This window comes from Cherax quadricarinatus, chromosome 2, assembly GCF_038502225.1.
Source record: "Cherax quadricarinatus isolate ZL_2023a chromosome 2, ASM3850222v1, whole genome shotgun sequence".
Taxonomy (NCBI): domain Eukaryota; kingdom Metazoa; phylum Arthropoda; class Malacostraca; order Decapoda; family Parastacidae; genus Cherax; species Cherax quadricarinatus.
The window spans coordinates 62,808,099-62,820,272 of record NC_091293.1 but is presented as its reverse complement, the minus strand read 5'-3'; the positions used below and the strand labels follow the sequence as shown (position 1 = coordinate 62,820,272).

Here is a 12,174-nt window from a genome sequence, read left to right as displayed (position 1 = left end):
ACATCTATCTATCTGTCAGCCTAGCTCTGCTTATCTGTCTGTCTAGTTCAGCTTTTCTGTCTTTCTGTCTTCTGTGTGTGGTCATGTTTATTTATGTCTTATATCTAAAAACACTGTATAGCACTTGGCCTGGAATTTTTCGGTTATCCTAGGTAATTTACATTATGTATAATAACTGTACTTATGAGTACATGTGAGAGATGGAGATATAGACAGACAGATACAGGCAGAGATAGCCAAGGTCAGCCAGCCAGCCGAATACATTAGAACATAAGAAAGAAGGAACACTGCAACAGGTCTACTGGCCCATGCAAGGCAGGTCCATGTCACCCCCTGGCTTAGACCAATGACCCACCAAGTCAGGTCACATCCACTGAAGGAAGAAGCACAGTATCTGACCTAGTAGCACAAGCTAGTCAGGTCTAACTCATGCCCATCCACACCCACTTATGTATTTATCTAACCTATTTTTACTACCCTCTTTAAATGTGCGTGTTAATATGACATGACATCAGTGAATAACTGGTGTTTGCCACACTATTTGCTCTAGCTGGCACTCAATTGAACTGGTGTTCCCACAAGGTACTAAGTGGTCCCCAATTTTTTCATACTGTGCACAATGAGTGCACAGACCCCTTTTGTCATGTCTAGGCGACTCAGGCCTTTCACACCAAATTTGAAGGAATGAAAAATAAAACGTTTATCTATGTTCGGAGCTGCCCGCACATGAACATAGATCTACGTGTGGACAGTTTAAGATTTAATGCCACTAGGACCAGCTTGAGAGTCACTGCACACCTGTGGCACTAAATATCTGTCCAGAGAGCTCTGTTTCTGGCATCTCTTTAAAATTTCCCTAAAATGGAACAAGACATTGTCATTGCACATGTTGCCAACACGGCTTGCAAGAGCTTTGTCAGGGTGATGTTCCTCCACAAATCTTTCCATCCTACTCCACTCTACACAAATCTCCTTAATCTCTGAAGAAGGCACCTTCGTCCATCTCTCTCCCTCCTCCTCTGAAGCAGTTTCCTGAGCTGTGGTTTGTTGCTGGTCCAGATGAAGCTCTTGCAGATCTTCAGTGGTTAGCTCTTCATTGTAGTCCTCCACCAACTCTTCCACATCCTCACCACTCATATCCAACCCCATGGAGTTCCCCAATGCTACAATAGGGTCCTCAAAGCCTTCAAAATCCCTCTTTTAGACACAATCTGACCACAGTTTTCTCCAAGCAGAGTTCAAAGTCCTGGAAGTCACTCCCTCCCAAGCCTTACCTATAAGTGATCTTTCCAAAACTCTCTTAGGGTCAAGTGAGTGTCTGAGATCACATCAAAGCACTTTTGAAACATTGCTTTGGTGTAGAGTTTTTTGAAATTTGAAATGATCAGGAGGTATTTCTTCACACTGGGGACAAACACTTCACTAGAGTATTGGCGTCATGAGTAGAGAGAGACTTAGCGATTTTAATGTGTACCTGCACACCAGCACAGTGTGTAAGTATATTTAGGCACAGGTACACATAAGTATAATTATCAGAGTACATATGAAATACAGTAGACCCCCGCTTAACAATCACCTCCCAATGCGACCAATTATGTAAGTGTATTTATAGTAAGTGCATTTGTACGTGTATGTTTGGGGGTCTGAAATGGACTAATCTACTTCACAATATTCCTTATGGGAACAAATTCGGTCAGTACTGGCACCTGAACATACTTCTGGAATGAAAAAATATGGTTAACCGGGGGTCCACTGTACGCAGTAACTTTAAAACACTTGAAATTTTGGCAAGTTTCCTAACATAATAGATGTGGTCACGGAGAATGTAAACAAACAGGGTGGGGCACGCCGTATTTGAAAGACCGCTTGCCATATAGCAAATTTTGGTCATAATTTGACATCGCCGTATTAGCGGAACACCATAAGGCAAAACGCCGTAAAGCGGGGCCCTACTGTACCTTTATTGAAGACTCTTGTTGGCGTATGGAAGAAGGCGAGGAGGAGAGAGGGAGGAGAGTTTATTGTTTGTAAGGGAAATCCCAATCCATAAGGACTTCAGGTATCAAAGCCCTATCTGGGGTTACTTCCTTCTTTGTCTTTTACTGGCACCAGGACCAGCTTGAAAGTCACTGTACCCCTGTCACACAAAAAAAATCTGTCCAGAGAGATCTGTTTCTGGTGTCTGTTTAAGATTTACCTAAAATGGGACAAGGCATTGTCAATGAACATGTTGCTGACACAGCTTGCAACAGTTTTGTTAAGGAGATAATTCTCCACAAAACTTTGCACCTCACTCCACTTTGCACAAATGTCCTTAATCACCTTGCACAAATGTCCCTAAGGCCTCACCATGCCTTACCACACTGTGCATGCCACTTCGCTTCTTCAATCTGTTGAATCAGCCTTTGCTAGCCTTAAATTCACCAACAGCAGCACTCATTCCAGGCATTTTCTTCATGAGATCCGCATGCAACTGCCTTGCCTTTTCACAAATTATCCCCTCCACAACACTATCTCACACTAACTGTTTTTCATTGAACCACACCAACAACAACTTCTCCACATCTTCGACTGTGATCTCTGTTTCATTAGCATATTTACCCCTTTCACAACATCAGCTTCTTTGATTTTTACTTTCTTCGCCAGGATGGAACTGATTGTTGATTTTGACTTCCCATACATCCCGGTGAGCTTGGCCACATGTACGCCACTTTCTTGAAATCTATTGTGTTTCTCACTTTCTTTACCAAAGGGGTGGCACTCTGAACTTTCTTTGGCCCCATGGTGGTTTATTTTGCAGTCACACTCAATAAACAAGCACCATAAACAATACACCATAAACAGTACTGTTCAATGAACGAGTGACACAGGCAGACTGTGAGCAGGGTAAAAATTCGCCGAAAAAAGTGGTTGAAATCCAAATTGTATGATATTCGGACTGGACAAAAACTGGGGTTCCACTGTATTTAAATAGTAGTAAAATATAATGAACTATTAAGACTAGGTATATCAATAGCACCTAACAGTTACTGCACTAAAGCTATAATTAACTGTATACAGTAGACAGTAAAAAAAAGGTTTTAAAACAGTAGTACCTAACTTTGGATTGTATTGCACTAACTCTATTACAGATTGCACACACTAGACAGTAAAAAAAATACAGTTCTATACTAATGAAGGATGGTAAAAGATAGTTACAAATATAAAAAAATACAATTGTATACATTTTAGGCAAACAAGATGGTGATCTTGAGGTGTCTAACAAGAGTATAAACTATAAGGTAGTGATTGGACAGCTTAGACAATTCACTGCTGTCAGACTGACAATATAGAAATGAGAAATAAGTTTTATAGAAAATAACTGGATGGAAAAAATTGGGGTTTCACAACACTACTCGTGGAAAGTGGGCACAAACTGCATTTTATTCTGACACAGTTAGGCCAGCATCACTCAGGAATTTTTTTAGTTTATGTTCAGTAAAAATGAAAGATCTCATTCCTGTCTATTCCTGTAAACAAACAAATGTAAACAAATCAGGTGGGGCACAGTGATTGTATTAGAAAGTCAGGTGGGGGAGCCGTATAGCAAGTTTTGGTCATAATTTGAAAAGTCCATATTAGAGGAACGTCATAAGGCAAAATGCCATACAGCAAGGCCCTACTGTACAGTACATTCATTACTTACTTTTAAATACTGTATCTGTAGTCTTAATGTAGGGTGAGAAGTAATTAAACGTGATAAAACGAATAAACGAGAGAGAGAAAATGAGTAAATGAGAGAGGACAGAGACGCAGAGTGTGTAAACAAACAGATGAACGTGTCTGGTTGTGGTTCGTACACATTCATTTCCATGTTTGATACCAACTTCATATGAACTAAATGCGATTCTTTATATTGACAAGTACTGATTTCTCTAACTTTATACTTATTGCCACCGATATGCTCAACTACTTGATAAGGACCAGCAAACTTTTGATCAAGCTTAGGATATTTTGTTAAAGTTAGTCAGAATAACTCTCGAACCTACTTAAATTTTGGTCAGCTTTGCTCTAGTATTAGTGACTTGTAAATTCTGCTGTTGATTTATGAAGTGTTTTTCAGATTCTTCTAAACACACTTTGAGCTAAGCTGGTACAAGTTGCTATGAATCATCAGGGCTGTAATTTGGTTTCAAATTAGAATATAACAACTCATATGGTAGACACTTACCTACACTGCACAACACACAATGTGGAGTGTCACCTATAGAAGCATTGGAAGTAGAATTTATTGCACATTGAACATCAGGTATAACTTCATCCCAGGTTGCACTATTGGGACTGATAGTGGCTCTCAATACATCGAGTACTGTCTTTGTAGTTCTTTCCACTAAACCATTACTAACAGGGTGGTGAGGAACAATGGTTGATTTAGAGATCTTGTACAAAGTGCACAACTTTTCAAGAATCTCATTACAGAATTCACCTCCATTATCTGTTACTAGGGCCTTAGGAGTTGTATGCCTGCAGATTATATGTTCTTTAAATGCTTTAGCTACTGTCTCAGCAGTCTTATCTGCAATAGGAACTAACTCACAATATCTGGTGAAATGATCTACCATAACACACAGGTGTTTCTTGCCCTGGAGGGAACATTGGAAATTAGTTAACAGATCTAGCGCAACTCTTTCCCATGGTTCGCTAGTAGTTGGATACACCTGGATTGGATTAGGACCACTAGCATTACCTTTATGCTGCATGCAGACACTACATTTCTTAACATACTCAGAAATGTCAGTTGCCATATGAGGCCAAAAGTATTTCAATAAGGCTTGTTTTACAGAATGATCCATACCAGGGTGTGCAACACCTGATACATCGTGAACTAGCTGTAAGGCTACATTCATTGGTGACTGTAGAATTACTAACTGGTATACCCTTCTGCTAGGAGTACCCAGCTCGGCTGTTTGATACAGTAATTCTTGGTTCATGACAAAGTCATTGATGGGTGCTGGTGGCTTCACTGTGAGAATTAGATCTTCCTGGAGCAGGAATCGAATCACACCAGACCACATGGGATCTGTTCGTTGAGCATTCTTTATGCCCACGCACTAAATGGAGGGTGTCCTATTATAGTGCTAATATGTCTCGATAAAGCATCTGTGACTACATTTGATTTGCCAGGTAAGTGTTCAAAGGTAGAATTGAACTCTTGGATAGTCAAGGACCATCTGGCTAACCTTCCAGTAGGTTGTTTATTCTGAAATAAAGGTGTATCAGTGGAGCATGGTCTGTCAAGACATGTACAGGGTACTGATATATAATGTCTCAGAAGTGCTTTAAAGACCATACTATTGCTAAGGCTTCTTGCTCAGTTACTGTATAATTACGTTCAGCCTTTGTAATAACTCAGCTAGCAAATGCAACTGCGTTGTACTTGCTATCAGTCTTCTGAGCTAGGACAGCACCTATGCCAATTGAACTAGCATCAGTTGTTAGATAGAAAGGCTTAGAAAAATCTGGGAATCTCTTTGAGAGTCTGGAGTGCTCTTTCTTGACGGAAGGTCCAAACGAAAGGAGCATCTTTCCTAACCCTTTCAGGGTCCGTCCCGTAGATCTATGGCTTTACGTTCAGGGTCCAAACCGTAGATCTACGCCATGAGCTCAGCTCACTCTGATAAACTGTGAGTGGTAAATTTGGGCATAGATATGAGAGAATACATCTATGTGGTATGTGTGCACCACATAAAACAAATCCTACAGCACACTGTGTATAATGAGAGAAAAAAACTGAGACAGTGATTTTCAATTAAAACAGCGACTTTGCAGTGTTTTTTCGTATGTTTTTTATAGTTGTATTTGCTATTTCTTGGTCTCATTTGATAGAATGCAAGACATATTACAGAAATAGAGATGATTTTGATTGGTTAGCACTGGAAATGGCTTGAAACTGAGCTCAAAGTAGCGGAAATGTTAAATTTTTGCCGTTCAAGAGTAAACAAACGACCTCTCACGTCTAATACATGCCAGCTGGTGGGTCTAATATACATTCACAAATGTGGTGATGATATTTATACAATTATTACAATATTGCATAACAGTAAATCTTCTATTTTTTGGTGTGAATAAAAATTCATTATGTGAATAATCAAAATGGAATTTATTTGTAAAGCCTCAAAACATAACTAATGAACAGAGGAAATGTTAGTTTAGTGCCAGGAATACCTACATTGTTTATTCTCGACCCTATTTTGAAATTGGAATATTTTGAACTTTGTGTTAAATTGGCCAAATTACCAATTTCTGATCACTTTATTTTGTAGTTGAAACAGTTGACTTGGCGATTTCTTGTGCTCAATCGATAGAACAGAAGTAATACTAGTGAAATAGCTAAGAATTTGGTCAACTGGAATAATGTAATTGGCCTAAAATGGGAGTCAAAGTCTGCAAAATCGCCGATTCGTAAATATCGCTGACACATCAAAATTCGCAAGAGCATAATTTCGTCAATTTTCCATCAAATTTCGTACTTTTTGTTTTATTACCTTCACAAAAAGATTCTCTACTATTTCATAAGAAAAAATAACATTTTTTTTTTTTTTAAATTCTTGGACACTGGGGCACCACTTCAGATTTTGGCCTTGGACCCTGAAAGAGTTAAACAACTCAGTTAGAGGAGCTGCTATAGAAGAAAAATTAGCATGATCTATAAAAACCTGCTAAGCCCACAAAGGATCTTACATCATCAGCAGTTTTCGGAGACGGAAAATTTAATACTGCAGTTACTGTACTTTGGTCAGTTATAACCCCTCTAGGAGTGACTACATGACCAAGAAACTTGATTTCTGATTTGAAAAATTGACATTTAGACAGTTTGATCTTTAAATTGGCTTCTTCAAGCTTACCAAGTACCGTATCAAATCTTTTCAAGTGTGTTTCCACGTCTTCGGACATGACAATCACTCATCTAACTACACCATAAGTGCTTTACCTCTGAGCCTCGAGAAAGTGATAGGCGATGAGCGTAAACCAAAGGCGATTCTGAGGAAATGATAATGGCCTGTAGGAGTGGAAAATGCAGTTCGCTCTTGGCTGTCCTCATGGATAGGGACTTGCCAAAATCCTTGTAACAAGTCCAGAGTCGAAAAGACTTTGTTACCTCTGATATTACATAAAAGGTCCCCAAGTACAGGAAGTGGGAAGCAATCTGGAAATGGCAGAGAATCTTTTCCTAATTGTAATGACACCAAAAATACAAAATTTGATGGAAAACTTGCAGTATTATGCTCTCTCAAAGTTAACAGTCTCAGTGATATTTACGCATCAGAGATTTTGCCCACATTGAGCCCTCTTTTGGGCCAATTCCATTGTTCCAGTCGACCAAACTCATAGCTATTTTGCTAGAACTTTATTTGTTCTATTGCTTGAGTACAAGAAACTGCTTATTTACCGATTTCAACTACTCAATAAAGTGATCAGAAATTGGTAATTTGGCCAATTTCATACACAATTCAAGTAAGGCCAGTTTCAAAATAGGGTCCAGAATTAACAATACAAACATCCCTAGCACTAAAATAACATTTTGTCTGTTCATTAGTCATGTCACCGGGCCCCCTTTTTATAACATATGCTTTCCATTTTGAATTTTTATTCACACAAAAAATAGGATTTACTGTTATGCAGACCACTGCATTATTGTAAAAATGGTATAAATAATATCAGAGCATTTGTGAAAGCATATTAGATCCACCAGTTGTTGTGTATTGGACGTGTGATGTCATTTGTTTACTCATGAACATAAGAAAAATTGAACATTTTAGCTTCTTTGAGCTCAATTTCAAGGTACTTTTAGTCCATAAACCATTCAAAATCATCTTGATTTCTGTAATATATCTTCCATTAAATCAAATGAGGCCAGGAAAACAAGAATACAACCATAAATACAACACAAAAATGCACCGCAAAGTCAGTGTTTTAAACCAAAACCACAGTCGAAGTTCTTTTCTTCTAATTATGCACTGCATGCTGCAGGTTTTTTTTATACAGTGCACACTGACCACTTAGACCCATTCTCTCATATGTAGGCCTATACAGCTTTCTTCTGCAAGATTGGAAGCTGCTAGAATTTTGGTGTAATATTACAGCACCAACACTGGCTTGCAAGCCATAACATTACGGCACCGACAGTAAAAGGGTTAATGAAAATGTTTGTATTAACGTAATATATGACATTTAATGCACCTCAGAGTGATTATTATTGCGTTTTATTATTATCATTATTAATACGGCATCTTCAAGACTAATAAGACACTCTTGGTGATTTTAACGTGTACCTGCATGCCACCAGAGTGTGAAAGTTTACTTAGGTACAGGTATACATAAGCATAATTATCAGAGTATATAAAAATATGAAATAACTTTAAAACATTTGAAATTTTTTAAAGTTTCCAGACATAATGGAGAAACGTGCTCATGGAGAATGTAAACAAACTGGGTGGCACATGGTAACCATATTAGAAAGTCAGGTAGGGGGAGCCGTATAGCAAGTTTTGGTCATACGTTTGAAATGTCCGTATTAGCGGAACACCGTAAAGCAGGGCCCTACTGTATATTGTAGCACCATATACTCTGGAATAACTCACACCAGTGCCATACCTTACAGGACTAAAGGTTCACCATCTTGTAGCATCATACACTCTGAAATAACTCACACCTGCACCATACCTAAGCATGACGGCAGCATTCTGAGTATCTTGATCACGTTCATGTTGGGCAACAATCAATCGACTTTTCAAATCATTAATTTTTCCATCTGTGGTGATCTCACTAGCTTTTCTAGCATCCAAAGCTTCCTGCAAATTCTTCTCCAACTATAAAGAGCAGAAAGTTTCAAAAATAAATGTCAGTAATCAAAAAACTTATTTGGGATACTATTAATATAAACTATAATATTACAGAGAAGTCAATTTTCTGAGGCTATGAAGCATCATTGCAGAGGCTTGAAAGATAATCCATTTGGTTTTTATCCAATAAGAAAAATGCATACAGTATGTAGAAACATGCATGCTTCACACAAGTGTAGCAGGCATGCAGGAAGTGTAGCAGACATGCAGGAAATGTAGCAGGGATGCAGGGAGTTTAGCAGGCATGCAGGAAGTGTAGCAAGCATGCAGGGAGTGTAGCAGGCATGCAGGAAGTGTAGCAAGCATGCAGGGAGTGTAGCAGGCATGCAGGAAGTGTAGCAGGAATGCAGGAAGTGTAGCAAGCATGCAGGGAGTGTAACAGGCATGCAGGAAGTGTAACTGGTCCTAGTGGCATTAAAAGACCAAGAAGTAACCCTGGATAAGGACTTGGTACCTGAAGTCCTTATGGAGGGGGATTCCCCTTCCAAACACTAAGCCCTCCATCTTTCCTCCTCCTATCTTCCAGAAGCCAGCATTAGTCTTCAATAAAGGTATGTAATATTTATATAATTGTTAAAAAAATTATTTTTTTTGTGTGTGAATATTTTTGTCTGGAATGGATTAACTGTATTTCCATTAATTCTTATGGGAAATATTATTTTGGTTTTTGACCATTTTGGTTTTCGGCCGACCTTCTGGAACGGATTAGAGCCGATAACTGAGGATCCACTGTATAAAACAAATTCCAACCACACAATAGAGCAAAAAACTAATGTGAAGGACCTGGGAGTGATAATAAGAACATAAGAACATAAGAAAGAAGGAACACTGCAACAGGCCTACTGACCCATGCAGAGCAGGTCCATGTTCCCCCCCCCCCCAGATTAGCCCAATGACCTACCCAGTCTGGTCACCTCCACTCAAGGAAGGAGCACTGCACCAGACCCAGCAGCACAAGCTAGTCAGGTCCAACTCACACCCACCCACACCCACTCATGTATTTATCTAACCTATTTTTAAAACTACACAACGTTTTAGCCTCAATAACTGTACTCAGGAGTTTGTTCCACTCATCCACAACTCTACTATCAAACCAGTGCTTTCCTATATCCTTCCTGAATCTGAATTTTTCCAACTTGAAACCATTGCTGCGAGTCCTGTCATGGCTGGAAATTTTCAGAACGCTATTTACATCCCCTTTATTTATTCTTGTTTTCCATTTATACACCTTGATCATATCCCCCCTAATTCTACGCCTTTCGAGAGAGTGCAGATTCAGGGCCCTCAGTCTATCCTCATAGGGAAGATTTTTGATACATGGGACCATCTTTGTCATCCTCTTCTGTATGTTTTCCAGGGCATTTATATCCATTCTGTAATACGGTGACCAGAACTGAGCAGCATAGTCTAAATGAGGCCTAACCAAGGATATATAGAGTTGAAGAACAACCTGAGGACTTCTATTATTTATACTTCTAGATATGAAGCCAAGAATTTTGTTAGCTTTATTGTGAACACTAATGCACTGTTGTCTTGGTTGTAGATTACTGCTAACCAGAACTCCTAAATCCTTTCTGCAATCAGTAGTATTAAGATCTACATTATTTAGTTTATATGTCGCATGGTTATTTACCTGTCCAACATTTAGAACTTTGCATTTGTCAATATTAACCCTTTGAGGGTCGACAGGCCCTCTCCGAGACTTGTTCTCAGGGTCGGCCAAATTTAAAAAAAAAAAAAAAATTCTCTGACAAAAAGATAGAGAATCATTTTCCAATCATAATGACACCAAAGTTTGAAATTTGATGGAAAACTTACGGAATTATGCTCTCGCGAAGTTAGCGGTCTCAGTGATGTTCACGCATCGGCGATTTTGCCCACTTTGAGCCCCATTTTCGGCCAATTCCACTGTACTAGTCGACAAAAAACATGAATATTTCGCTAGAATTCCATTTTTTATATCAAATGAGTGCAAGAAACCACCCATTTATCAATTTCAACTATCCAGTACAGTGGTCAGAATTTAGCAATTTTGCCAATTTCACACAAATTTCAAAAGATGCCAATTTCAGAATAGGGTCCAGAATAAACAATAAAGACATTCCTGGCACTAAAATGACATTTCCTCTGTTCATTAGTCATGTCTCAAGGCCCCTCTTATATTCTTTTGCTTTCCACTTTGAATTTTTATTCTCACAAAAAATAGAAGATTTACTGTTATGCAGACTACTGCATTAGTGTAAAAACTGGTATAAATAATATTGGTGCACTTGCGAAAGAATATTAGACTTACCAGTTGACGTGTATTGGACGCTTGGCATGATTTGTTTACTTTTGAACTTTGGTAAAAATCGAACATTTCTGCTACTTTGAGCTCAATTTCAAGGTACTTTTCATTGTAAAACCAGTCAAAACCATCTCAATTTCTGTAATATGTCTTCCATTCTATAAAATGAGACCAAGAAAACTAGAATACAACAATAAATACCATACGAAAATACAGTGCAAAGTCACTGTTTTATTCCAAAAAACGGTCAAAGTTTTTTTTCTCATTATGCACTGTGTGCTGCAGGATTTTTTTTATACTGTGCGTACTGACCACATAGGCCCATTCTTTCATATGTAGGCCTACCAGCTTTCTCCCACTAGATTTGAGGGTGCTAGAATTTAGGCGTACTAGTACGTAAAAACCCTGGGTCGTAAGCCGTACTAGTACGGCCGAAACCCTCAAAGGGTTAAACTGCAGCTGCCACTTCTCCGACTATTGCATCAGTCTATTCAAATCATCCTGGAGGGAGTGCTCTAGTGTCCTCATTAGAATGAATTGGATGGCCTATTTTGGTGTCATCAGCAAATTCGCTTATGTCGCTATTTATTCCCTCATCTATGTCGTTTATGTAAATTGTGAATAACAACGGGCCCAACACTGACCCCTGAGGAACACCACTTGTGACGTGCCCCCTTTCTGATTTCTTCCCATTTATGCAAATTCTCTGCTGCTTATTTGTCAGCCATGCTTCTACCCAGGAAAAAATTTCTCCTATTCCGTGTGCCTTAAGTTTCCTCAATAGCCTCTGATGTGGAACTCTATTGAAAGCCTTAATGAAGTTCATATACACAATATCATATTCATTACCATGATCTACCTCCTCAAACACCTTAGTGAAAAAAGTTAGTAAATTTGTAAGACAGGAATGCCCCTTTGTAAAACCGTGTTGAGATTCATTAACCCTCTGACTGTCGAGGTCGTATATATACGTCTTACGAGGTGCCGTGTTTCACGTATATATAC

At 38.8% G+C, this 12,174-nt stretch overlaps 1 protein-coding gene across 2 annotated transcripts in view; it reads right to left on the bottom strand.

Annotated features, from left to right (window-relative positions):
- GCC88 (GRIP and coiled-coil domain containing 88 kDa) overlaps positions 1–12,174 on the bottom strand; it is a 140,113-nt gene that overhangs the window by 67,067 nt on the left and 60,872 nt on the right. For both annotated transcript variants that reach the window (XM_070088797.1, XM_070088793.1), the window contains exon 5: positions 8,704–8,849. In XM_070088797.1, coding sequence (XP_069944898.1) covers positions 8,704–8,849 — 146 coding nt within the window. The remainder of the gene's footprint in view (positions 1–8,703; positions 8,850–12,174) is intronic.